The following is a 27,626-nucleotide window of genomic DNA, read 5'->3' as shown; positions in this document are numbered from 1 at the left end:
AGTTGACAGACAGTAAATATTTTAGGCTTTGTGGGCCATAGGTCTCTTTTGCAATTCCTGAACTCTCCTCTCGTAGCCAAAAAACAGCAGCCATGGACCATACATATATAAGCGAATGAGCCGGCTGTGTTCCAATTAAACTTTATTTACAAAGCAGGCAGCAGGACTGCATTTGGCCTGAGAACTGTGGTTTGCTGACCCCTGCCCTAGAAGGACACCAGTCATATTGCGTGTCTTAATTTTTGGTCCAGAAAATGTGGTCACTTCACTTACTACATAATTCTAAATTAGGGTCCTGTTTTTTTTGGGGGGGGTAAGCACCCATTAAGTATTCCCGTCTTTTAACGCAGGGGCCGACACTGGGGCAGGCAGGGAGACAGTCGGCCTGTGCCGAGTGATTTTGCCAACACTCCCCTAAGAAGAACAGTGGAGCCGCTTTCCCCACAGTGGGGTGGCCGTGTTCTATCTGCCTGGCAGCCCGTTAGGGGCAGTTGTCTTCTGATGAAGGACAGTGGCGACACAAGGCAGGGAGAGTCATTCTTTTATAGCACTCTGACGTGCTGGACCCTGCTGCCATTCTGCCCTGGACAAGTGCCTAAGGCGTGGGGAACAGTTTTTAAAAATTACACATTCATGCCCTTGCTTAGCTTTTCTTAACAGAAGATATTTAAGATTATTTTTATAAAATTATTTTCTATTGTAAAAGTCGTACATGTTCTTTGCAGAAAACTTTAGAAAACTTAAAGGAATGAAGGCTGTAAAAAGATCTATCATCCCACCACCCAGATGCTATCACCTTCTTTCCTTCCTTCCTCCTTCCACCCTGCAAAAGGAAGGGTAAATAACACTGTTTTTGACCTGCTTTTTTTGTTTCGCGTGGGAATATGGAATACACTTTCTTATTTGTCAGTAAATACCTCTCACAGTGGCATGTTAAGTGACTGTCTAGCATTCCCTCCTGTGGGTACCATTGTTCCGCTGGCCAAGTTTAGACAGCCTGACTTTTATGTTCTTATAGCTGAATTATCACACACATCCGTTTTTAAGGAAATGCAATTTGTCAGGTTTTGGCGGGATTCTTGCATAGTTACCAGGCAGGCTGGCCTGAGGAGGAGAAGGGGCGAGGGACCTCCGAGGTAGGTGTGCCGTGTGGGGCCGGCGGCAGGTGAGTGCAGCCTGGTTGCCTTTTAGCGCCTGCCCCATTGCGGAGGCTTCGCTCAGCAGCCCTGGGCTGGGGCTCAGGGACAGGGGGAGGGTGGACGCTGTTTCTCTTTCTTCCCCTGGGCCCTTTTTCACGAATTCAGTTGCCTTTGACAATTGATAGCACGTGAGGATATTTCAGGATCCGCTGACAGAGCCCCAGAGGCTGGACCTCACTAGATAGAAGCCTGGAGTTGCCTGAGATATTTGACTGATGGTCCCTGTGTGTGATTTTAAAGGCTGAGGTGAAGGCTAAATCTGCAGAAATTCATGGATTTTGGTTTGGAAGTTTAAGTCTTTTCCCCATCACATACATTCTTCTGAGTCCTTGGAGGAAACAGTCAATTGTTTCATTTTTCAAAGAGTGAAAAAAAAGAAAAATTTCAAGGATGTAAAGGAACGTTTCTGTGCTCAGGAAGGCTAGAAATTGGGAATATTTGTGCCCAAAGTCAAAAGCCTGTTCTTGGCTGGGAGAGGACAGAAGGCCACTCGCCTGCCGCCCAAGGCCTCCTGGAGATCATGAAATGGTCCTTGCCAAAGTGGGCTTGAAGTGAGTCTTGAGAGCCCTTGGGGCTGGCACTGTGGGTCATTGTCTTTAAGCTCATTTGCTTTTGATTTCTTTTTTCAGTTTCTTGAAGGAATAATGGAAAAAGAAGGGGCAGGTGGAAGATTCCTGCTTAAGGGCAAGGCCAGACTTTTGGGGAGAGTGTAGCAGGTGGAGACTCTTAGGAGGGGGTCTTGCTTGAGACTTCCTGCCTGGCCGTAGGTGTGGGCTCCCTTTCCTTCTCTTCCTCCAGAATTGGGGTTCTTAGGGCAAGGTCCTGGGACCAGCAGTGTCACCAGTACCTGGGAATTTTTTGGAAATCCAGATTCCCAGACTCCACCCCAGACCTACAGAATCAGAGATTCTGGGGCTGTCGCTCAGCAGTCTGTGTTTTAACTAGTATTCTGGGTGATTCGGATGCACACAACAGCTTGAGAACCACTGCCTCAGACCAGCGTCCTAAGAGGCCTTGATTCTGCCTGTAGATTAAAAGCAGCCAGCAGGTGTGAGGCAGTTCCGGGAATGGCAGGCTTTCTTGAACCTTGGAGGGACCAGCTGAGTTCATTTCATTTAACAAATACTTATTACCTGTCTGCTCTGTCTCGAGCACTGTGGTAGGCACTGGAGAGACAGAGGGAAGACAGATGTGGTCATTGTCCTGTGGCTGACGCCTGGTCAGGGAGAGGGGACAGTTTACCCAGGCAGATTCAGAGCCTCGTCACTGCTGCGATGTGGGGCACAGGGTGCTGGGGGCCGTGTTGGGGAAGGCTTCCCAGAAGAGGCGATGTTTGCACGAAGACCCGTGAGGACGAGAGGACGTGCGCTCCATGTGCGCAGGCCTGCAGGAAGAAACCCCTCTGGGTTCCAGGGATGGGGCGGCCTGGCCGGAATACAGAGTCAGTGCGGGGAACATGGCAAATGTAAGGAGGGCCGTGGGGGGCGGGGCAGGAAAGAGCTAAGTCATGAAGGTCTTTCAGCCCCTTAAGGCCCTTGGAGAAGGCACAGTGCCTGGGAGTGATTTGATAGGATTTTCCTTTTAATTTTATCGTTTTGAGATAGGGTCTCATTCTGTCGACAGGCTAGAGTGCAGTGGTGTCATCATAGCTTACTACAGCTTCCAACTTCTGCACTCAAGAGATCCTCCTGCTTCAGTCTCCCAAGTAGCTGGGACTACAGGCATGTGCCACCACACCTGGCTAATTTTTCTTTCTTTTCTTTTTTTTTTTTTTTGTAGAGACAGGGTCTTGCTATGTTGCCCAGGCTGGTCTTGAACTCCTGGCCTCAAGCCGTCCTCCTGCCTCGGCTTCCCAAAGTGCTAGGATTACAGGTGTGACCTGTTGAGCCTAGCCAGGATTTTTCCATCTAAAGTGATGGCTCTGACAGCGGCCTAGGGAATGCATCAGCAGGAGCAAGGCTGGGGGCCCAGTGGCAGTCGGGGGCTGCGCGTTGCCCAAGTGGGAGCATCAGATGGTCTAGGGCAGGTGGTAGCAGCATTCCTCAGGGTGGGAGCCCTGGGGGGGTGGCGTAGGAGTGGTGAGGTCAGTTTGGAACATGCTGAGCTTGAGGGGCCTGTGGGATGTGGGGGTGCTAGGCTTGCAGAAGACGGCCGGACTCTGCCCTGCTTGACACAATCCCCAGGACAAAGGGCTTTCTGGGCCACTTGCTTTCGAGTTCTTATACCAGCCCCCAAGGCTTCAGTGGCAGGTGTGACTAGGAAGAGACCAGAGGGGGTGGACCCTTGGCTGTTGGAGATACAGACACCACTGCTTTGCTTGGGCAGGAGCTGGTCTGCGCTGCAACACTGCGTAGTTACAAAGGGGCTTGAAGAACTGCGTGGTAAATCCACACGTCCTGGCCTACTGTGTAGAGGAGATGAGTGACAGGTGGTGAGTTCTGGCTGTGAAGGGGGGCCTTGGGTGCCTGTGGGAATCCTCTCCTCAGAGTAAACCTTTCTCTGCCATGTGGGTCCTGAGTGGACAGTGTATGATGCCTTTGTTTGCTTTCTGCCTGTCAGGATTGCCTGTTTGTTTTTTTGAAAGAGCACAGCTCATTTTCCTGCTGATACATCTTGTATCTGGCCAGGTAGGCACTCCTTGGTGGGTGTTTTTAGTTTTGGAGACTAATTTGAGGGTCCCCATCCCCCAGATTTCCAGCTAAGGTGTAGGTCGGAAGGCCTGAGTCCCGAGTCCCCAGCGTGTGCGGGAAGGCGTCTCTCTGCAAGCTTTTTGGAAAGGTCAGAGAGTGAAGGTTCAACAGGAAAACATCCTCACGTGTCAGGGGACACCCAGTTCTTCAGTCTCTGTCCCTGGGGGTGGGAAGCTGCATTTATTTATCTCTCTAGACAATAAATTTACTTCCTTTGTAGCAGTTGAGCACGTTAGGACCAGAAAAGGGGCCTGGCGAGCCGCCTGGAGCCCTCCCCTACTGAGGAGGGATGGAAGGGGGCTGGGCAGCGACCTCCGTGTCAGCTTCTGGGGGTGGCAGGGCAGAGCTGGGGCCTGTGTCCAGGCTTGAGGACAGGGTCTTCCAGTCAGGCTGCCTCCTCTACATCTGATCCTGGTGTCGGCGTCACTTGGCGTCCGGCCGTCTCCCTGGCACCTGTGCCCATTACAGAGTGTCTGCACGTCACTGCAGCTGTGAACCCCCGGGGCCAGGGCAGATTCACCCAGGGCCTGCGGGGACTAGCCCAGAGCGGGGTTGGGGGGGAGATGTTAGCCAGCGCGCGCTGGAGGGACACCTGGATGACTTTTCATTTGGGTGTAGTACGTAGCTAGTAGGCACCCCCCAGCGTGGGTGTCTGTCTCCCACCCCCTCTGCTTTATTGTGTGGTCACCCGGAGTTTTCCATTCCTCAGGGGAGAGCAGGCAGGTGCTGAGGCCTGCAGGAGGCTTCCCTACAGAATGGACAAGGAGCCGAACCTCCATTTCTATGTTTCTCACAGGTGAGACCCTGGAAACCTGAGGGCCAGCACACGAAGTAGGGGGAAAGGGCTGAGCATAGCGATGGCTCTAATACTTGCAGTTGAAACCATGGTGCTGGGAGAGTTTTTAACTTGTGTATCAAATATGTTTCAGGGCTTTTAGTTTTATTTATTTAAAATCATGATGAAATTGCTTCCCGGTGTAGCTAAGTGCTTGGTTCTGGGTGCATTCCTGGAGGGGATTTGCAGCAAAGTTTCAGGAGAGTTGAATTATGAATCATGTTGGGATTGTGGTGCATTAGAAGTGGGGTTTTTGAGACCCCAAGTTTTGAAAATGGAAGATGAGAAAAGTTCTGGAAAAATACTTCCTTCTGGGGGTTGTTCCCCTCCCTCCTCTCTACTCTTTTGAGAGCAGAGACTCCTTTGCAGAAAAGTACCCGGTGTTAAGCCGGGCATGGTGGCGTGCACCTGCAGTCCCGGAACTTGGGAGGCTGAGGCAGGAGGATCACTTGAGCCCCAGGGGTTTGAGGCTGCACCGTGACCTATGTTGACACCACTGCATTCCAGCCTGGGTGACAGAATGAGACCCTGTCTGTAAAGAAAAGTACCTGGTGTTGACGAGGGTATGCACAGTTCACTTTGAAGGGTGAGGGGTTAGGGTAAGGCCCCTGCACAGTAAGCCAATAATATTTGTCAAAGGTGGGTGAGTGCAGGCTGTGGTTTTGAAATATGCATCCATGTGTTAATCTGCTCACAAATGACAGACTGTGTTTATTAGCAACAAATATTTATTGATTTGAGAAAAACAGGCCTTGCCTCCCAGTATGCAGGGAAGTGCATATTTCTGGGGTGCTATTTCCACGTGGGCAGGCCCTTCCTTCCTTCCAGGTAAGCTGGCTCCGGCCGTCTCTCCTGCCCGGACCTGGTGCCCAATCTCTAGGGTGAGACTAGGCACCAGTGGGAGTTCACTGGGAGTTCACTGGGTGTGGTGTGTAGTGAAACTTTAGTATGTGGTTATGATAACTTGAATGGAAAATTCTGGAAGATTAATAGTTTTAAGCCAAAAAAACAAAGTCTGAATTAAATATTAATAGATCTTAGGAGGAAGTTCTGAGGAGGATTGGACATCAGATGTGTGGAATTTTCCAGCTTGTGGCCATGGAAGACTCCTGTCTTGGTTATCTGGGTTGGGTTTAGAGATGAGCCAGGTGAAGGCCTGTTTCTGGGGACCCCTGAGGCAGGTGGTGTCGTGGATGGTCCTTCTGAACAGATGTCCCCCTGCATCTGCCATTGCACGTCCCTGATGTCTCTTTCGGAAGCTGCCTTCCTCCCTCCGCTTTGTGGCCGCAGTGGGTGCTCCTCCTTCCCCACCCCACCCTGGGTGGTGAGTGAAGTGTGGGGGGGGGTCGGGGGCTGTGGCGTTGAGAGCTGGCACCAGTCCCATCTGAGCCTTATGTGCTCTTGCCCCAGTTCTAGGCGCTCGCTCTGTGGGGCTGGCCTTGCTCCTTGCCATGCGGTGCAGGAGTGCACAGCGGAGCCCAGGTGTGCAGTGGCACCAGGGGAAGGGCTGGGCCAGCCCCCCTCCCCGGCTCCCATCTTCTTCAAGGGTATAATTACCTTCCCCACACCTCCCTGGCTTGGATTAGAGTGCAGGCATCTGTGCCCTGTCCCTGCAGAAGTGCCTTGGAGTGGGTGGGCCAAGCGTTCAGGGAGGCAGCGTGATGCGGGCACAGAGCAAGGGCTGGGGTCCCACCCGCGGCTACCATCCGGAGCCGCGTGCCCTTGGCCAGTTAGTGAACCTCTCTGCATTGGTTTTCCCATTTGTAAATGGGGGTCCATAATAGCCATGCCATCAGGTCATTTGTGAAGATTAGAAGATGTACGGAAAGCTTCTAGGCCAGGGTGTGCTGGCGGCTGTCATTTGAGGGTGAAGGTGATCTCTGAGGGCAGCTTATGGCCGATCATCTCAAGTTCTGGGATCTTGTGCATTACGGGGCTCCTTCTTTTAAATAAGAGTAGCTTTATCCCATCCCAGGGGCAGAGCCGATTCCTGCAGGAGTCCCTGGAGTGGCTGGGTTGTTCCGCCTGCAGAGCAGGCGGGAGGGGGACTGACATCTGCAGGAGTCCCAGGGTTCTGGTGAGGGACCCCTGTCGTGCTCGTACATGGCCTTCCCCGTCTGTGCTGCTATTAATCAACGTGATAAGATCGCATCTCAGGAGTCATCTCTGTGACTGCCCCTCCCTCCTGCTGGGCCATGCCTGCGACCAGCGTGTGTCTGGGCTCTCGGCCTGCATGGCTTTGTTCACGCAGGTCCCCTGCCTGAACTGCCATCCACACCCCTCCCTGGTTTCTGACTTCCTCATCTTGGGGACGTTCAGCAGATCCCACTGTCTCGGCCCGCCCAGCTCCTCCCCGCCCTGGCTGGAGTGCTCCTCGTGTGGGGGTCCCGCCGTTCTCAGGCCGGAGCGTGCCGACAGGACTCACTCTCGACCCCTGCACAGCCCCTGGCAGTAGCTAACGAGAACACGGGCCGTGTCCTGAGTACCACTGTGCGCAGTGGTTTTCAGCTTCCCTGACTCTGGCCTACGTTAAAAAACACCTTTTATATCATGACCCCGCAGAGAGAGAATGACACACACAACCAAGGGAGAAACGAATTCACGTGACGGTCCTACCCACAGCGCTCCTGACGCTTCCTTTGCCAGTCACAGCGTGGTGTTGCTCGTTTGTTCTGGGAGCTGGTTAGGATCTTCCCAAGCTGGCGGCACTGTGGGCGCAGACTGCAGTTTGAAAACACTGGCTTGGAGAGTGGCTGTAGCGGAGGGTGGGCTGACTCGGGAAGGGGGTAGGGGGTGGCGGGGAGGGGCTCTGGCTGTCCCTTGGTCTGCGGGTCCGTCAGAGGCTTCACTGGGCAGCAGCCGGGTAGGGACTAGCAGCCCCAGTCTGTGTGGGTTTGGGTCGGAACAGCACTGCTGTGAGATGCTTTGGGAGTGCGATGCGCCCACCCAGCGTATGGTCTTGATGCAGAGGGAAGAGCACTGCACGAGGAGTCAGTATGCCCGATTCACGTCCCGGTCCTGCTGCAGATCTCCCTACCTCTCCGTGCCCCAGGGTTTTCACAGGGTGGTCTGAGGCCCGGGCGGGGCGGTGTGTAGGGAGTGGTGCATGCTGCGAGCCAACCCCACAGTCTGTTGTTCTGCTCACGCCCCTGCAGTGCTGGGGGTCACCTGGAGTCTCCCTTGAGCCCCGCCCTCTCTTTCTTTTAGTCAGCCTGGATCAGAAGGGGAGATCAGTGGGAAAACCAAATGGCCTTCTGCCCAGGGTGTGGGTTGGCTGGTGTGTGGAGCCCTGCCCTTACCCGGCCTCCTCTCTTCCAGCCCTGAAGGATGGCTGCCATGCTGGGGGACGCCATCATGGTGGCCAAAGGCCTTGCCAAGCTGACCCGGGCGGCTGTGGAAACCCATCTGCAGCACTGGGGCATCGGTGGGGAGCTCCTCACGGCGGCCAGGGCCCTGCAGTCCACGGCTGCGGAGCAGGTCAGCGCGTTCCTGGGGAAGGCACAGGTAAGGAGGCCCGGCCAGGCGGTGGGGGGTGCTGGCGGGAAGAGAGCTGGACTTGGGGTTCTTGGTGGGACCTGGGGGTGTGACCATGGCAGCTGATCTTCTTGTGGCCAGGACAGGGAGCCTCCCGCCCTGCCAGCATGTCCCCCTGCCCCGTGTGAGGCTGTGGCTGTGGTAAGGGACCCATAGACTGGCGGCTTAAACAGAATGTTTCTTTCTCACAATTCTGGAGGCCGGAAAGTCCAAGATTAAGGCACTGGGAGATCTGGTGTCTGGTGAGGGCCCGTTTTTGATTCATAGATGGCCGTCTTCTCGCTGTGTCCACGTGGCGGAAAGGGGCAAGGCAGCTCTCTGGGGCCCCTCTTAGAAGGGCATTAATCCCACTGAGGAGGGCTCTGTCCTCCTGACTTAGGTACCCCCAGATGCCCCCCGTATCATCCAGGAGCTGGGGCTGGGTTGCCACAGGTGAATTTAGGGGGACGCACGCACATGCAGTCCCTAACAGGGCCGTGGTCAGCCTGGCTCAGCCTTCGAAGGCTCTTCCCACCCAGTCTGCTGATCCTCCGCTGAGGCCTGGCCTTGTTTTTCTCCCAGAAGGGGTTCTGCTCCTTTCCAGGGTGGCAGCTGGCACAGCCCTGCCGGGGGCAGCGTCACCTCCAGCGTCTCTCATCCCTCATGCTGCTGGGGGAGATCACCTTTTGTGCCGAGGTCCAGGAAGCCTCGATGTCTTACACCCAAGGGATGGTTTTAAGCAAAAATGAGTGCTGGAGAGGTGATTGCAAACAGGGTCGGCTACTCCAGAGCACTGCCCACCACGGTGTCGCCAGCAACTTCCCTGATGGTCCGAGGGGATGAGGAAGGGTGTTTGTGTGCACATTCGTGTGTGCATGTGCCCACATGCGTGTGTACATGTGTGCGTGGGCATGTACACGTGTGCTGGAAGTTTGCCCTGTGGCTGGCTAAGCTGGACAAAGGTCACAGTGTTCCTCCAGGCTGTGAGGCCATCACGGCCCCCAGGCCTCTGGTCAGTCTCAGGTGTAAGATTCCCAGACCCTTCCCTCCTGCTCCGTAAGGATCCAGTGGGGCTATGGTGACTCTCTCACCGTACATATGTGCCTTTGACTTTTGAAGTCTTTATACCCGTGATCTCCTCTGAGCCTCACCGCTGTCCCGGGACGGGGGCGGGCCTGATGCTCACCCCGTTTCTCAGAGGAATCTGAGATAAGCAGTTTGCTGCAAGACCCTGACTGTTAAATGACAGGACCAGATTCCTTGTCCCCCTCCTAGCCAAGACTCCCTGCTCTTGCCCTCCCTCTGCTGAGGCTGCGCTGTGGCCTCCGCCGCCTTGTGTGGTGCCTTTTCTAGCGGGGAGCCATTGCCTCCCGTTGGATGTTCCGTGTGGGCTGCAGGCAGCACGTGGGCCACTGGACTGGGTGAGCCACTTTAGCTGAACCAGGAATCCAGGCCTCCGGGCTTCCTTCGGAAGTCAGTGCTGTTATAACTATAGCCTCCCTGGCACTGTGTCCCTGGCCCTGTGGCCCCACATAACTCTGTGACGATGGGGAGCCCTATTTTCAGATGAGGAAGTGGCAGAGCAGGGGCAGGAAGTCACTCAAGGTTACTCCTGGTTCAAAAGTAAAAAGGACCTGGGCGCAAGGGCAGGCCTTGGTGCCTGTTACAAAGAAAACACAGTATATCCCCTGCACCCCCTTTCCATGTACCCCAAGCTCCCAGGGACAGCCATTCCTGGTCCTGGTTGTGACCACCTCTCCCGTGAGAACTTCTTAAACGCAAGCCCCAGGCCGACTGGCAGAAACCACGTCTGCAGCGAGGGGCTGTCCCCATGTGTGCCCCCTCACTGGCCTTTGGCTGTGTTTTCACCTCTGAGAGCTTGCCCTGTCTTGTGGCCAGGTTTACCCTCCCCAAAGCCCTGGAGGCCCCCTCCTCGGCCTTGATTTGCAGATGAGGAACTTGTTGCTGGGGAGTGGGGTGGGCACCTGGCCTGGCCCCAGCTGGGCATGCAGTAGGTGCTCAGTGACCCGCCCCGGCCACAGAGCAGAGTCCTGGCAGAATCAGGGCTGGAGCCCGGGTCCTGGCTCCCGGGCTGGGAAGGGTGCCCGAGGCCTTGGGCGTAGTATCGTTTTAACTCTGGAGGGTCGAAGAGGGTGGGAGGGCGGTAGCATGCCGTCCCGTACCGCGGGGACAGACACGGGAAGAGCTCCTGGCTCGCTCTTGCACCCCTCACACTGGCCTTGCTCCCTGCAGGGTCAGGACAAACGCGAAGAGCCTTTTGTGGAGAACTTGGAAGACGTGGAAGCAGAGTTGCACTTCTCAGGCCCGCAGGCAATGGGAGCCTCCGCTGACTTCTCCGCAGACCCATCACCGCCCGCATCGTGGGGTCACACCCAGGGCGAGGGTCCGGCTCCTGCCTACGTTGGCAGCGGACCCTTTAGTGAAGCCGGGCTCCCGGGCCAGGCCACCTCCCCTCTGGGCAGGGTCCATGGGAGACTCTTTGCAAATCCCACAGACTCATTCTGTGCCCCGGGCTTTCAGCGAAGGTTCTTCCACCAGGACCAGGCCCCTGTGGGGGGCCTCACGGCCCAGGACATCGAGAAGGCGCGGCAGGCCAAGGCCCGCCCTGAGAACAAGCCGCACAAGCAGGCGGTACGTCCCGGGCCCCGGAGCGGGCGGGCTGGTTCCCACCCACGGTGGCGCTGGCCTTGGCCCCCGCTTCGGGTACTTTGTCAGGATACTGTGGCCTTTTAGGAACACGGAGGCCTCTTCTTGGTGGGTATGCTGCCAGGTGGAGCTGCTGCCTTTGGGGGTGGAGGGGCTGTGGGGGCACAGCATGATCCCCCCGCAGGTTGGTCTGTGCCCATTTGCCGATCCCACAGGTCCCTTTCTCTTCTTCCTCCAGCTCAGCGAGCAGGCCCGGGAGCGGAAGGTGCCAGTGACGCGGATCGGGCGGCTGGCCAACTTCGGAGGTAAGGTGGCTGCGGGCCCCTGGCTGCCCCACCTGCCCTGCCGGGCCAGCCCACTCTGGGTGGAGCCGGGGCTGCTCCGGGGTCTGCGTGGAGGTGGACGTGGGTGGGGGCCCAGCCACACCCCAGGGAAGGCATTGGTGCAGTGGGTGGTAGCGGCTGCCCTCGCATCAGCTGCTGGACTGGATGTTTCCATGGGCGAGTGATCCAGTTGCCGGGTTCCAGCTGGGCCTCGGCTGTGTCCGGGAGCTGGTGCGCAGCTAGTGCTGCGCTGTGAGCTGTAGCCTGGTCTGCCGCCTCCCTGGGGGCAGTGTCTGCAGCATCACCTGTTCCTCCTGTCTCCACCCCGCTGCCAGCCGGCTGCCTTGGGGGGCCTCTGCAGGAAGGAGGCCAGGTAGTGAGTGCAGGTTCCTCACTGGGGCTGTTCAGCCCCTAAACAGCGCCTTTCTTGCCCTGGGACCAGCCATTTGGGGAACCCGTTTGCTCGATCTCCTGCAGCTCATCAGTGGAACGGGACGAGGTGCTGTGGCCCTGAGCTGCTGCTGTTTAAAGCCAATTTAATACGCTGTGGAGTTGTGAGCTTCATTTGTGCTTTGTGGGTTTGAATAGCCATTGTACCCAATCCACTCGTGCTCTTTTTGTATGAGTCGAAGGATAATTTTATGGTGCAGGTTTGTAGCAGTCGTGTCTGCTTTTACGATGTCGCATTGCCATGTGTATTGCTTATTGATGCACCAAGATGTTCCTGTTGAAAGTGCCATCTCCTTTGCCGTGGTATACTCTAAGATGGAATTACTGGAAGTGTGTTTCTTTAGAGCTCAGCTGTCTTTAGTAGGTTCTCCAAGCAGCATGATTCATGAAAGCAACAGTTTGGGTAGCTTGATTCATACTGGCCTTGGGCGAGTGGCTATTTGCAAGGCTGTACGTAGCAGAGTTCGGATTGGTTCCTGGTGATACTGGTGCTAAGTGGTTATGCACACCCACTGTCACTTGTCTACCTTTTGCTTTGCTTGGGCTGGTTTGTAAGTCTCCCGTCCCGTAACTACCCACCATCCATGCTGTTCTCCTCTGCCACCTCTTCTCCTTTGGAAACCCATCCTGTTCATTCAAGGCTGGCTCTGGGCAGAGGCTCACACACTGGCTTCCCCAAAGCCTGGTCCTCTGGGAGCTGGACCGATGTGTGGGTTCTAACATTGAATGGAGACTGGCTGTCTTTCCAAGGTGCGGAGCAGACTAGGTTAATCGGATAGAATTTTCTCAACTGCAAATTTTTCTTCCATAATTGTTACCTTAAAATTTGGCATCTGCTGCCAACAGAACTGAGTTGTTCAACCATTTAGTATAAAGTGTCCTCTGAGTTATAGCACAAGGTTATTGCTTTATTTCCCTTTCATGCATTAGCATTTCAAGCAGTTCATCACAGAGTGTCATAACTGCTGGGATTCTACCATCAGGACAAGTTTGAGAATCGCTGCCGTCACTGGCTTCTGATGGTCCTCGTCCCTCAGAAGGCTTGGCATGTTACCTGCTTTGCACACTGCCTAGTAGTTGGGAAACATTTATTTCTTATTAAAATATTGAATGGAGGTTCCCTTCTCTCCTCCATGAGTTTGAGGGCAGGAACTACCCTATTTTTTTTTTTTTTTTTTTAACATCTGTAGCTTTTTCCTGTAATTCTCTCCTTCCCTTTACTCCAGACTCTGAAGAGTCCTGTCCCTGGCAGGCTGCTCTGGTGTATTTTAGGCTGGGTGTCATCTTCTCCTGGGAGTCTTTGCGGGGAGAGGCAGTGGAGGTAATGGGGGCTGTTTGGGAAAAGTGGTCAGAATGAAAATGTTGATGGTGAATTAGAGTTTGATGGAACACCATAAAGTCCTGGTGGAGTCGGGCCCTTTCGGGTGGTGGCTTAAGGCAGACAGAGACTGAAGAGGGGTTGTATAGGAGGATGTGTAGGAAAAAAGGCAGCTTCAGTGAAACCAGGGTGGAAGGGCTGTCCTCAGAGGTGTGGGGTGTGGGCACAAGAAGGAACCTGGGTTGGGAGGAGGCGACACTCTAGTCTTGGTAAGTGCTTGGGTGTTTGCTGATGGCTGAAGCTGCCTTCTGCGTGTGGTCATGCTTTGGGGTTGGAGGTGGCAGGATGGATGCACGGCGGAGCCAGTTCAGGAAAGAACATGCTGTTCCGGCCCCGGTGGTGAACTCTGGTTCTTCTGTCCCCCCCAGAGGTTCTCAAGCTGTAGGTTATGACCCTTTAGTGAGTGTGAAGTCAAGTTAGTAGGTTGGTATCAGCAAGTTATCAGCAAAAAACAAGTTAAACAGAATAGAGTTCAATATAAAAGATCAGAATGGATATCATGGATCCTTAGAAAAAACTACACACGTTGCAAAAATATTTTAGTTTCAGAGACATAAACATAATATTTAAGTATATTTTTCATTGCAGCGTGAAATATGTACCTTACTGGCGGGCCACTGTTCCGTTTGAAGTATCACTGCTCTGCTTTGTTCTCCTGGGAGACACTTCTAGCCTCTCTTCCCCTCATGGAGCTGAGATGTTTTTGCGCTGTAGACTGGCAGACTTTAGGAAGTTTTTACACTTGGGTTATGAAGGAAAGGGATGGCTCTAGATCCCGGGAAGGTAGGATCTGCAGGGAACCAGATAGGTGTTTGGGGAGGTCAGTGGTAGGTATCCAGCTGCATGGAGGGGAAGTCACAGGCTTTCTAGTCTCAGTGGCTCATTTTAATGCCAAGATGGAGGCAGGAGTCCCAAATCCTATTTGGCTACAGGAACTTACGGTTATGATGCTATGGGCAGGGTGATCTATGGGTATTAGATTTTGTTAAAGAATGTTGTAGAAGATAGGGCCATATATCGGATTTGGGGTCAGAATGGAGCTTTAGGTCATCATAACGTCTGGGTTAAAATTTCAGCCCTGCTTCCTATGTGACCTTGAGCCCTACTTGGGTTTTTCCCTTTTGTAAAATTGGAGTATTGTCATTGACTCCAAATGGGAATATTTTGGTAAATGTTCCATGTGTACCTGAAAAGAATTCTGACATTGTTGGGTGCAGCGATCTATCGATCTCTTCTGGTTTGCTGCTTATATTGATCAGATGTTTTAATGATTTTTTTGGTTTGCTTATTCTATCGGCTATCGAGAGGCCTTAAAAGTCTTATGCTGTGATTATTGATTTACCTACGTTGAGTCTGCTGATTTGTGCTTCATATGTTTTGAAGCTGTTATTGGCTGCCTACATATTTAGAATTCTTATATCCTCTTGAGGATTGATCCCTGTATTATTGTGTTATGCCCCTTTTTATGAAAGCCTACATTGTCTGATATTATTATAGCTACATTGCAGTTTTGGTTAATGTTTGCTATTTCCTTTTCTTCCCTATATTTTCAACTTTTTTATGTCCTTATATTTAAGGTATTTTTTTTGTGTGAGCAGCGTATATAGTTGTTTTCTGTGTTTTAAATATAGACTGATGATTTTTAGTCTTACAATGGGAATATTTAGTCCATTTACATTTAATGCAATTGCTGATTGTATTGGAGTTTTGTCTTAGTTTTTGCTTATTATTTGATTCATCTGTTTTGTTTTTTTCTTTTCTTTCCTGCTTTTGAGTTAATCAAAGACTTTTAAAATTACAATTATGTGTCACTTAATGACAGAGATAAGTTCTGAGAAACGTCATTAGGTAATTTTGTTGTGTGAACATCATACGGTGTACTACTTACACAAACTTAGATGGTGTAGCCTACTACACACCTAGGTTATGTGGTATAGTGGTTGCTGCTGGGCTACAAACCTGTACAGCATGTTACAATTACAATTGTAAGTATTCATGTGTCTAAACTTAGAAAAGGTACAGTAAAAAATACAATATTATAATCTTATAGGACCACTATACATGTGGTCCATCACTGAGATGTTGTTATGTGGCACATGATTATACATGTTTTTTCCTTTTTAGCTCTTGTGTTTTACATGTCTCTGTTGTTCTTTTAGTGGTTACTCTTGAGATTACAGCATGCATCTTGACTTACAACAATGTAATATAAGTGATTATTTTTACTACTTCCCCAGTAATGCTAGTGCCCTAGACATTTTTAATCTGTGTATTCCTCTCGTGTTTTTTGTGTCAGTGTGGCTATGCATTTTATTTATGCATGTTTTATATATTAAATTATTAAGATATATTAAACCCCACAAGATGGTATTTCTTTGTAAAGCCCATATAAATTTAGATTTGTCCTTTTGATGTTTGTTTCTTCCTGCATTTCCATAATTATTAATATATTTGGTATAATTTCCCTTTTCTCTGAAGAACTCTCTTCTCTCTTACAACGCAGTCTGCTAATCATTCTTTTAGTTTTTATTTGTGTGAAAATGTCTTTGTTATTTATTACACTTTTGTTTTAGAAGGTATTTTTGCGGGTATAGTATTCCATGTTGAAAATTGTTTCCTTTGAACACTTTAACTATATTATTATTTTCCTACTTCCATTGTTTTTGTTGAAAACTTAACTGTCCGTTTTATTGCTGCTCCCTTGAAGCTAATGGTATATTTCTTTCCTCTGGCTGCCTTTAAGATTTTGTTTTCAATTTCTAACAGTTTGATCATGACATGCTTGGGTGTGATTGGCTTTGTGTTTATTCTGCTTGGGGTTTACAGAGCTTTTTGAATCTGTGGCTTGATATTTTTTATTGGTTTTGTAAAATTCTCATCATTTCTTCAGATATTGCTTCCGTCCCATTCTCTCTCGCCTCTCTTTCTGGGATTCCAGTTACACGTGTGTTAGATCTTTTTCCTCTGTCCCCTGTGTCTCCTCTACTCTTTTCTGTATTTTCCATCCCTTTTCCATTTATGCTTCAGTCTTTATAGGTTCAGAGGAGATGTCTTATCATTTCCTTTGCACCTATAAAATGAGAACTAGACAATTACAGGAATGAGACTTTGCTGGATAAAGTAGGCGCCAGGGAAGACTTACCAAAAGGAGCTGCACACTGCTTTGTGCATAAGCACGGTAGTGGTTCCTGGGACCTTCACACGGGAACTTAAATCCACATCGTTAAGACAGAAGGGAAGAGAAGAATAACTAAGGGACAGAGGAAAACAGAAAGCAAACAAAAAGTGAAGAAATAGGAAGTGGATAATGCCATTAGATTCTGTGTAGAAAGGATTTTGAAATTTGATTATAAAAGGAAAGAGGTATTGGTATGAGTAAAAGCATGTCTGTGGACCAGGAATGAAGAGTAGAGGGAATGGAACCCTGGGAATTGCATTATTTTTAAAAGGTATAAAGCTAAGGGTTCCTCATTCTTAGAAACGTACTTTGCTTTTAAAAATAGTTTGAGATTCCATTGGGTTTCCTAAGAGGGTAAGGTGGTAACATAAGAATGTTCTCTCTTAATGTTAGAAAACAGACATTCCTTAGGTTGAAACACAGAGCTGATAGCTATTGTTGCTTAATTTCCCCAAAATTCTGATATACCTGGGGGTACTGTTAACGTATCAGCACAAAGCTCTGGGTTCGTTGTGTCCCTTCTCCCTGAACTTTTGTGTTTCCATCTCTGTGGTAAAATTAAAAACCAACAAGCATTGGGTGAATGGGCTTGGATGGGTATTCTTAATTTTGCTAAGTGAGAACATTTAAAAGAAAACATTGGCCAGGTGCAGTGGCTCACGCCTGTAATCCTAGCGCTCTGGGAGGCCAAGGTGACAGGATCACTTGAGGTCAAGAGTTCGAGACCAGCCTGAGCAAGAGTAAAACCCCATGTCTAATAAAAATAGAAAAATTAGCTGGGTGTATTGGTGCACACCTGTAGTCCCAGTTACTCAGGAGGCTGAGGCAGGAGGATCACTTGAGCCTAGGAGCTGGAGGTTGCGGTGAGCTATGATAATGCCACTGCACTCTAGCTGGGGAGACATAGCGAGACTCTGTCTCAAAAACAGAGAAACAACACTACCATCATTTTATTTGTCATTCTTAAAGGACATTTTAACAATGCAAACAACATGTTCCAGGATAAAGGATAATAAATTGAATAACTTAGTTTTGTGAAAGACTCGCTACCTTCCCCTGGTTTCCGGACACTGGTTGAGACCTTGCGGTGGCTTAGCAGGCCTTGCAGAGCCATCCCACAGTGGTAGGGTTGTTGGACCCCTTGACTGGGACCTCAGGGCTGGTAGAGGTGGGAGTGTCCACACCCCCTGTGGCAGGTCTGTACGCTCTGACCTGCTGGCATGGTACCCTTGTTGACGGCGCTGTGTACAAGGCCAGCTTTGCTCTGGCCGCCCCAAAGGAGCGGCATGCAGTGACAGCAGCCTGATGTACTGGGGGCTCGTGCCACGCTTCCTGTGGTGCCAGCGCTCTTCTGGGTGCACTTTGCGGTAAGATAGATGCACTCTAGACGGGAGAAAAGTTCTGCACCCTCCGCATGGGTGTGGGAGTGCAGTCTATCTGCTTTCTCAGGAATATTTTTGAAAATCAGGGGCTTTTCTGCCTATTTCACTCCTCAGAAGCTCTGTGCTGGAGACAAGGGCGGTTATTATTCTCTTCAGATACAGATGAGGAGGCTGAGCCAGGAAGTCGGCCGGTCGCCCAGGGCCGTGTGCTTCCTGGTGACCTGGGACAGGAGCCCAGGCCTGGGTCGGGCACTTGGAAGTCCCAGCCTGACCAGGTGACACAGAGTGGTCCTCCGAGGGGCCGTGTTAGGTCTCTCCCTCCCGCACTAGTCCAGTTCGGGAAATTGAGGGTCAGCTCCTGAGAACTTTCGAGAACAAGCCACAGGGAACTCCCCTCCCCCTTTCCTGTTTCTCCTCTGGTGCTGGGCGGCTGGAGGACGCCAGGTGGAGACAGAAGGAGACGGATGGCTGAGGTTCCAGAACACCTAGAAGCAAGGGAAGGGGTCCCGTCCCGCTGCCTTTGCACATGGGCCTTCTCGTCTCCCTGGGTCGGAGAGATGGGGAGTGTGGTCGATGAAGTGAGGCATGGAACAGCGCGCTGGCACGTGGCTGTTTATCCTCAGATGCAGCTTTGCCCCTCGCTGCTGCAGACACCAGCCTTGCTCTGCGCACGCGCCAGCAGCCCCTGGCGGGCGACGCCGCAGCCACAGGGACGTTACCGAGTCGCTGCTCAGAAGTGCTTTGCCCCCAGCCTACTGAGGAAGGGCCCTGTTTGCTGGTGTTTTATTTTTTGCTTCTTTTAGCCTCTGGTGTCTGTCTGGACAGAAAGCCAGGTGACTGCTCGAGAGGAGGCCTTGTTTGGCTCTGGCGACCTCCAGACGTCACACGGAGCAGGCCTGCAACCCGGGCCGCTGGCCCCGTGTGCTCCTGCCCAGGGCAGAGCCCTGCTCCCTGCTGCTTCCCCTCAGCCCTGACTGCAAAACCTCCCTTTGTGAGAGAAATGTCTGGAACTTTCTTGGAACAGGCCAGGAGGGAAGCCAGGCTGCTGACAGTGGCTTTAAAGCCCAGAGCGGGCTCTGTGGCTGGTTTCCCCGCAGGTCTTCCTTGCTGGCCACTCGGGCCAGGCTGGGAGGCCTCTCAGGAGGTGGATCAGAACAGGGACAGGCGCGCCCTGTCCTGACGGGCTCGGGGTGAGAGTGGGGTCCTCACGAGGACCTGGGGAGTCCCAGCCTGTGGCATCTGTCTTCCCGGAGTCGCCTCCAGGTACCACCTGGGTCTGAGTGAGGGAAGAGCCCAGCCTGGGGCTCCTGAGAATTGGGTCAAGCCAGGGCCTCGTGGGCAGGGTGGCGGCCAGGTTATTCTGGCTTCACTGAGCAGGAGCTTTAGAGGCCAAGGTCACGGTTGCCAGCGGCCCGGCTTGTTTTCTCCCCAGGTTCTTATATTGATGACTGCCTGCCTGTCCGTGTGTCGGCAGTGCCTTGGCCTGGTGCCAGGCTGGTCCTGAGGGACGTGTAGGGCCACAGAAGGAGCCTGAGGCCTCCCCTGTGGAATGTTCCTGGGGCGATTTGTTTAATAGTGGGTCCTGTCCTTTGGCGAGCTTTGGCTCTGCCTGGGAGCTGAGAAATGGGCAGAAAATAATGTGATGGAGCATTTGAAGGGGTCCAGCTGGGGCGTGGGGGACACACCTCTGCCTGCAGGAGGAGGTAGAAGGAGGGGCTCAGCATGGCCCAGCTGGCCCCACGACGCCCACCTTGGCATCATCTTGTAGCTGCTGGGCTGGAGAACCCGTGGGCTGTCTGCCTCTCTCGTAGGCTTGTGTTTGGACCCGCTCCAGGAAGAGAGAATCCAGATGCTGAGGCACTGGTGAAGGTCGCTACAGTGTGAAGGTTAATGTTGCTGTTGTCGTTTATTTTGCCAAGTCTGATAGTGTGCTGGCAGGGTGGGGCTGGGGGGCAGGGTTAATGTTTAATCAGGGGCTCTGGCTGCCAGCTCTGTGCCAGTGGGCTCTGCGGAGAGTGCAGAGAGAAAACACAGCTGGTGTCCCCGCCAGGCACCCACACCCTGGCACCTCCATCCCAGTATGCCACCATGTCCTTGATGAGGTGTGCTGTCACACCTAAAGGCCATTTCAAATAACCACGGCAGCTTCCGGGATGGCCAGAGCGTGGCTTGTTCTGCCCGCGGTGTGCTGTGCAGCAGCCGCTGGCCACGCTGAGTGTTTGAACAGTGGCTGTTCGCGGTGAGACGCCGTGCGTGTAAGATGCACGCTGGGCTTCAGAGACCAGGCGCACGGACGCGCAGGTGTAGCATCTCTCTAGTAGTTTTTATATCGATTACTTGTTGAAATGATAATATTTTGGATATGTTGGGTTAAGTAAACTATATTATTAAAATTCATTTTACATGTTCTTCTTGCCTTTTTCAGTATGGCCACTAGAAAATTTAAAATTATATATGTGGCTCACGTTGTGTTTCTTTTGCTCAGCACTAGTCTAACCATTTTGAGTAGGAGTGACCATAACTAATAGCTCTTTTATAGCATTACCGTGCGTCCGGCCCCGGGTAAGCACCTTACCCTTACTAAATCGTTCAGTCCTCACAACAGCCTGTGAAGCAGGAACGGCTATTACAGCTGGTGGCGTGGAGGTTGCACTGTTGCCTAGTGGCGGGTAAAATGTGTTGCGAAAACTTTTTCTTGAAATGGAGTTATCTTTTGATTTAAAACATTTTTCTCATTAAATAAATTTTTCAATAAGTTCAATATTTTTCATAAAAGTAATGCATAATCATTGTAGGAAACTTGGCAGTATAGAAGTACGTGCTGGTTTCCTTGCCCTGTGAACAGGGTGCGCGGTGGGGTGCAGGCTGGGGGTGGTGCCGTCCAGGGGCGGCTCCAGGCTCCCGCTGCCGGTGCGGTCCGCCAGCTCACCGTGCGTCCTCCGCTCTGCTCGCACGTGCCTGGCCCGGGAAGCGGAACTGGGTTTAAAGTGAGAGGACGTCGGTCCTGAGTGAGGCGTGGCCTTAGCAGCACCTGCCAGGCTCCTGTGGGGGGCGTGGGGGCTTCTACTGAACAGCTGGGATCACCCAGTGATTGATTTTTGGACAAGTGAGGTGCTAACGAACTTGGCTTTAGAAAATTTCAAAAGGTGGGGACGGAGGGGCCTGGTACCCTGGGGCCCTCAGACCACTGTCATTGTCTGCGAGCCTGGAGGGCAGGTGGGCGAGGGGCCTCCCACTCCTGAGCCCTGTGAGTCCCCAGGGCTTGGGTTGGAGACACCCCGTCTTTCGCAAAATGTTCGACTGCCACCACCGTACCTGTGGTGATGCCGTTCCTGCTACGGCGAGTCGAAGCTCTGGATCATTGGAGGCGCTTCATGCAGATCTGAAGCGGCCGGTGGCATTCCAGGGGGTGCCCTGTGTTGTTAGGATGTCCTCGGCCCCGGACCACCGCTGGTCCCTCTGCCTGTGTGTGCTGGGGCCTCCTGAGGAGCTTCCCGGCTTACGCTGCTCGGGCGCGTCTGTGCCTGGAGCCTGTAGATTGTCAAACGTGGGGCGGGGGATGCGTGAAGCTTTTCCACAGCAAATGTCAGCTTAAGACAACAGGTGAGTATCTGCCACCTTTCACCCCTTTTCAACACGCTGGTGAGTCCGCGAGGGTGCCTGGTGCGAGCCGCGTCTGCGTGGTGCTGCCCCAGCCCCGTGAGCGCTGAGCCCGCACCTCTTCCCTGCAGGGCTGGCCGTGGGCCTGGGCTTTGGGGCCCTGGCTGAGGTTGCCAAGAAGAGCCTCCGCCCTGAGGACCCCACAGGTGAGCTGGGGCCTTGAGTGGGGGGGCAGTGTGGGCCCTGGGAGGCGCCAGCCCTTCAGCCCCAGCCCGCACTCAACGTGGCATTCCATGTCGGCGGCGCCCTGGGGTGGGAGGCTGTTTGGACAGATTTGCCTGCTTTGTGGCCGGAAGGCCACTCCCCCCCAGCCCCAGTGGTCACCCGGCCCGGCCCCTTCCTGGCTCCTTGTGGCTGTCCACACACCACCTGCACGCCCACACCCCGCCTTCGCTCCTGCACTCACTTCCTGCCCTGCTCTCCAGGGGCTGCTGGGGCCCTGGTCTGGCTGGGTCAGGCACCCCAGACGGGCGAGGGGGGTGGGTGGCGGGGTGGGGGGGTATGCTTTTGGGACAGACCCCACTAGGTCCTTCTCACCGACTCAGTGCCTCTGAGGCAAAGACCACAGCCTCTCTGTGCTCTGCAGTCCAGGCCCAGGCCTGCGGTCCCGTGAGAATAGTCGCCGCACCTAGTTTGGGTGGCCACTGTGCCCGGGCCCTCTGTGGGAAGGCTCTGCACCGTGGCGTTCTGCAGAGCCGGCGGTGCTGTCTGCCCGAGAGGAGCTGACTCCCCAGGTGCGGGTGGGCCAGGGTGGTGTGAAGTCTACCCGTGGGCTTCCCTGTAGCAGGGCCTGGGGCTGTTGAGAGCAGCTGGTAGAGCCGTCCGCTTGGTGGATTTCTTGAGACATGTTTGCAGTTCTGGACTGGGTTCCCCTGCCGCTGGCCCATTCAGGGGATGTCAGCTCATTCTGGTGTCTCGCACCTCCACCCCCCGTGACACCTGTCCTGCCGCACTGCAGCCCCCCAGCCCTGGCTGCCAGGACGGCCTCCCCTTCACCCACAAGCCCATCCCCACAGGCCCTCGGGTACAGGAGACACAGGGCACCACGTATATCCTTGGAGGAGGCCAGAGGACAGAGGGTTTAGCGAGGGTATTTTTAGCGTTGGTGCTGAAAGCCTTTGGGAAATGAAGCCTGGGCTTCTCTGGAAGGAGAAGCCAGCCTTCCCCAGGAACAACAATCCTGCGCCCCCACGCCCTCCCCTGCCAAGCTGGCTGCTTTCCGTCCTGCCTTGCCTAAGCAGGGAAGAGGGCCAGGCTGGCTCCAAGGTTCCAGTTGGTGTCCTTTGTCAGAGACAGTAGTGACCTCAGGCTGGGGGCTCAGGGTCTCAGGCACCATTAGCCCTGAGAGTAGGACCTGGGGCTTAGGCCAGTGTGGGGGTGGCCCTGGGCAGCCCCCAAGCTGTGCTCCAGCTTTCTGACCAGGCCCTGGACCCCCTTGGCCTGGGACACTGACCACACTGCTGCTCTCCGCCCCAGGAGAACCTCTTGACTTGGGGGTTGCCACTGTGCCCTGGGCCCATCCTGGCTCCCTCAGGTCATTCTCACAGCCGCCCGTGCCCGGGGCAGGGGACATGCCTGCTGGGTCGGCCAGCTTTGTGGAGGGGCTGCCAAGAAGGCCCGGATTGGGCTGGGGGAGGTGGGTATGGAACGTGGAGATGTGCGCACGTGCCGGAATTTTTCCTGTCAAACTCCGAGCCCCCCGTGAGGGCCGTGGTGACCCCTCCCGCTCACAGGGAAGAAGTCCGTGTTGGATTCCAGCCCCTTCCTGTCGGAGGCGAACGCCGAGCGCATCGTGCGCACGCTCTGCAAGGTGCGCGGGGCGGCACTCAAGCTGGGCCAGATGCTGAGCATCCAGGGTGAGTGGCTGGCGGGGGTGACACCGGCCGCCAGGTGGGGCAGGGCACAGCGCTTTGGCTCAGGGGGAGCTCGGGGGCCAGATGTGGGTGCGCTGGAGGGTATTTTCTGGCCCCTCTGGTTTGAACTTATCCTGGGAGGCTGGACTGTGTGGGGATGTTTAAAAAAAGTGTCACATGTGGGAGCCCACAGTTGTTTTTCTTGCTTTCCGGGTGTTTGATGTGCCCCGAGGTCGTGCTGGCATCTCACAGTTGGCGAGGGTCCGGCTGTGTGGGCCCCGGGAGCCAGTGGGGGGCTCACAGGCGTGCACGGCGTGGCGCTGGGGATGTGGGGGTGTGATCACGGGAGGGGGGCTGGGGGAGGCGGCAGCGGCCGAGAAGGGGCTGGCTCAGCGTGGCCCCAAGAGCAGAGCTGGCCCTGGGGGAGCCTCAGGCCTCCAGTGGAACCCAGCACGCGGGAGTGGCCACGAGGCTGGTGCTGAACGGGGGCGGGGGAGGCAAGTCCATGCTCACAGCAGTCAGGTGGGCCCACGAACTGGCCAGCACTAAGCCAGGAGTCGTCAGCACCGGGGTGGCCGTGGCGAGGGTGTGGGGTGCCGCCCGGATCCGGAATCCTTTGGTGCTCAAGTCCCGAAACTCCGGGAATCCCACAGCTCGTAACTACCTTGAGGAAAGACTCAGAGGTGGGGTCAGGGCTGTGCCAGGAGCTTCATCATGGGACTCCCCGCGACAGCAGAGTGATGGAAACCGAGGCAAGCAGCAGACGCGGGGGCCTTGCCCGTGGCATTACGCTGCTGGTGACAGTGCCATTCCAGAACGTTTCGGAAGGCTGTTTAAGCACACAGGGAAGTGTTCACGAGAGAACGCTGCCCGAGAAAAGCTAGAATAGCCTCCATACATGTGACATCAGGTATGAAAAAAAGAGTTCTCCGGAGGTGGTCAGATAATGGGTAATTTTAACGTTTTACTGTACTTTATTTTCTAGACTTGTTTCTTTCATAACCATAAAGAACTACACGTGTATCGTCCAAAAAGCGCACTTTCTCAGGTTGCAGGGGTGAATTCAGGGTCCCCAGCTGTGCCCTGTGGCTGAGCACTCATGCGCTGTGTGACGCCCGGTCCTGGGGCTCCCGACGTTGGGGCCCCTGATGGGGTGGCTGAGGGGCTGGGGGGCATCTGTCTCTGGATTTAGCTGTTGGCCGCCGGGCCCCAAGAGTGCGCCCGCCCTAGGTCATTGTGGCTTGGGGTCCCTGCTGAGGCGCCTTGTCCGCAGCCGCAGGAGCCCACATGCCAGGTGGGAAAGAGGCTCCCAAGGCAGGAAAAGGAATTGAGGCTGGGCCTGTTGCGTGTCGTGTCTGAACCTTGGTTCCAGCATGGCGAGAGGCGAGGCTGCGCTGTGCCAGGCGTGGCCGGGTGGTCGCTCCGCTCCGGGCCCCTGTGCCATCGTCAGCGGTTGGCCCTCAGCCCTGACGTCTCTCCTGCCTTCCAGACGACGCTTTCATCAACCCCCACCTGGCCAAGATCTTCGAGCGCGTGCGGCAGAGCGCTGACTTCATGCCACTCAAGCAGATGACGGTGAGGCAGGCGCTGGGGCATCTGGGGTGTGGCTGCTGCTCGGGGTGTCCCAGGAGGCGAGGCCATGGTCACGACCCCTCCTTGGCCTTTCCCTCCAGAAAACTCTCAACAACGACCTGGGGCCCAACTGGAAAGACAAGCTGGAGTACTTTGAGGAGCGACCCTTCGCCGCGGCTTCCATCGGGCAGGTGCACCTGGCCCGCCTGAAGGGTGGCCGCGAGGTGGCCATGAAGATCCAGGTAGGTGCCCTGGTGTGTGCATGCACTTGTCCCCACATCCCCCAGGGCTCCTCTTCTCCCAGGCGGGGCCCGTGTCTCCAGTGTCTGTCTGTCCCTAGCGCCTGGTGGGCACTGGAAGCTCAAGTGTTTGCTGAATGAGTGACTGGGGGGTGGAGCAGCCTCCCAGCAAGCTCAGCTTGGGGGCGCTGGGGACAGGAGACAAGCGATCATCTGCCTTTGGGGGCCTGCGCTGGTGGCTGTTCCTGGAGATGGGGTGGGGGTAGATGGAGAGCAAGGTCGTGAAGGGCCGGGAGTCACGGCAGCATCGCCGGCTCCCGGCTCTGCTTCTCCAAGGCGGGTGGGGCTGGGACATAGCGGGGACACCAACAGGCAGTGGGACCCCCTCTGCCTGGGATAACACCCCCTGCTTCCTGCAGTACCCTGGCGTGGCCCAGAGCATCAACAGTGATGTCAACAACCTCATGGCGGTGCTGAACATGAGCAACATGCTTCCGGAAGGTCTGAGGCTGGGCTGTTGGTCAAGGGCGAGAGTGGGTGGCAGGTGCTCAGATGGGGACTGGGGACCGCCTCCCCCAAGAGCCCCCGCCTACCTGGTGTCCTTCTCCCGGCCAGGCCTGTTCCCCGAGCACCTGATCGACGTGCTGAAGCGGGAGCTGGCCCTCGAGTGTGACTACCAGCGGGAGGCCGCTTGTGCCAAGAAGTTCAGGTGCAGCTCCTCGCCAGCCCCTTGCCTGAGATTCCCGCCAGGGAGGCAGAGGGCCGCTTTAGGCACTGTCGTGGGTGAAGACTCCTCCAGCTCTGAGGGGCAGATGGCTGGGGTCACAGCCTGGGCCCAGCGCAAAGCAGGGCCCTCTGCCTGGTGGCCATCCCCAGTGGGGAGGGCGGGGAGGGTCTGTGTGTGACCACCCACCCCCACGCAGGGAGCTGCTGAAGGACCACCCCTTCTTCTACGTGCCCGAGATTGTGGACGAGCTGTGCAGCCCCCACGTGCTGACCACAGAGCTGGTGTCTGGTTTCCCCCTGGACCAGGCAGAAGGGCTGAGTCAGGAGATTCGGAATGAGGTGTCTGTGTGGGCGGGGCAGCATGGGGGCTGGGTGTCCCTGCTGTGCACGCCCTGAGGTGCTCCCTGTGGCAGGGTGGGGTGTGAAGGAGCACCAGTGGGACTTAAGGGGACAGGAGGGAAGCTGCTACCTTCTTCCACCCAGGCGACACTGGCCATCTAACAGTCACTTGTACAGAGGGTGGGATGCTACAGGAGTCGGGGATTTCTCTGACTCCCAGGCACCGGGTCACCTGGCGCTGCCTGATGCAGGACCCCTGCCCTGTCCCTAGATCTGCTACAACATCCTGGTTCTGTGCCTGAGGGAGCTGTTCGAGTTCCACTTCATGCAGACAGACCCCAACTGGTCCAACTTCTTTTATGACCCCCAGCAGCACAAGGTGAGCCCCTGGGAAGGGGCACCTTCAGCTGGGCCCGAGAGCTTCTCTGTAGGGGGCGCGTGAGCCCCTGGCCTGCCCTCGTCCCGGGAAAGTCAGCAGAGTAAAGGGTTGTGGCATCTCGGGGTCTTAGCTCGGCCCTGAAGAGACCCACCCCCTGCCGTATCCACCCTTCCCCGCCCCACACCCCTGGCCTGGACTAGGAACCTTCCCCTGGTGTCTCCACCCCAGGTGGCTCTTTTGGACTTCGGGGCAACACGTGAATATGACAGATCCTTCACTGACCTCTACATTCAGGTAAGGTCAGGACAGTGGCCCTGGCCTTGGCTCAGGTTTTTCTGAGGCTGGGACAAGATGCTGGGGACTCGGAGCAGAACCGGGCTCCAGGTCTGGTGACAGTGTGCAGGCTCACAGGCCAGGGTCTTGCAAAGGGAGAGGAAGGACGAAGGTGGGTTTGGCACTTGTCTCCTGGGATGTCTCCTTTTTCTGTCTGTCCTGCCCCACGGGTCCCTCCTGTGCTTCTGCCCAGATCATCAGGGCTGCTGCTGACAGGGACAGGGAGGCCGTGCGGACGAAGTCCATAGAGATGAAGTTCCTCACTGGCTATGAGGTCAAGGTGAGCAGCGTCTCCTGGGGGCTGCACAAGGCCCTGCGGGGCCAGGGTGCGCGTCGGCGGGGAGGGCAGGCATGGACCACTTTTCCCTTTGAAACCTGAAGTGGAACCTCCGTACGTAACGGATGAAAGCGCAAGGGACAGCCACTCCTGGGCGTCTCCCCAGTGCTGGGGCCTCACAGTCCAAGGGCCCGATGCCTCTGTACTCTGTGACATCTTCCAAGTGGCAGTTGAGCCGGGTGCTTGGGGGACTTGTGAGGCTCCTGTCTCTGCGTCCCGCTGTTGCCCTCCTAGAGCCGTGTTAGTGCGAGCTGGAGGACGGCAGCGGGAGGGGAGGGGACGCCTTGGACACCCTTGTGAGGCCTCCCTGGGGAGGGTGAGGAGATGGGCGAAGTCTCAGTGCTTTAAATAAAGGGGGACGGACGCTCTGTGTCCCTGTCATCCAGAAGGCACTCAGAAAGCAGCACTTACCTCTTCTTGACAGTGGGGAAGGGGTTGAGATCCAGGTCACGTCTTGTGTTCACCACCGAGTCAGAGTGCCATTTTAGGCAAATTAGTGTCTTTGAGCTGCCCCAGCTCGGCTGTAGAAGGGAGTGGGTTATACTTACCCCAGAAGCCCTCAATCTCCTCACG

General features: G+C 54.8%; 1 protein-coding gene across 1 annotated transcript in view; it reads left to right on the top strand.

Moving 5' to 3' along the window:
- The window catches only part of ADCK3 (aarF domain containing kinase 3), a 41,325-nt gene that overhangs the window by 12,008 nt on the left and 1,691 nt on the right, over positions 1-27,626 (top strand). Inside the window, exons 2-14 of the mRNA XM_012644406.1 lie at positions 8,043-8,228; positions 10,491-10,889; positions 11,143-11,209; positions 21,347-21,421; positions 23,009-23,131; positions 24,618-24,703; positions 24,802-24,942; positions 25,359-25,440; positions 25,555-25,648; positions 25,863-26,004; positions 26,276-26,383; positions 26,612-26,677; positions 26,910-26,996. Of these exons, the coding sequence (XP_012499860.1) occupies positions 8,052-8,228; positions 10,491-10,889; positions 11,143-11,209; positions 21,347-21,421; positions 23,009-23,131; positions 24,618-24,703; positions 24,802-24,942; positions 25,359-25,440; positions 25,555-25,648; positions 25,863-26,004; positions 26,276-26,383; positions 26,612-26,677; positions 26,910-26,996 (1,647 nt within the window). The 5' untranslated portion in view covers positions 8,043-8,051. The remainder of the gene's footprint in view (positions 1-8,042; positions 8,229-10,490; positions 10,890-11,142; positions 11,210-21,346; positions 21,422-23,008; positions 23,132-24,617; positions 24,704-24,801; positions 24,943-25,358; positions 25,441-25,554; positions 25,649-25,862; positions 26,005-26,275; positions 26,384-26,611; positions 26,678-26,909; positions 26,997-27,626) is intronic.

The sequence above is a fragment of the Propithecus coquereli genome, unplaced genomic scaffold, assembly GCF_000956105.1.
Source record: "Propithecus coquereli isolate 6110/MARCELLA unplaced genomic scaffold, Pcoq_1.0 Scaffold210, whole genome shotgun sequence".
Lineage (NCBI taxonomy): Eukaryota > Metazoa > Chordata > Mammalia > Primates > Indriidae > Propithecus > Propithecus coquereli.
Note: the sequence above shows the minus strand (reverse complement) of the source record. Positions and strands in the feature narration are given on the sequence as shown.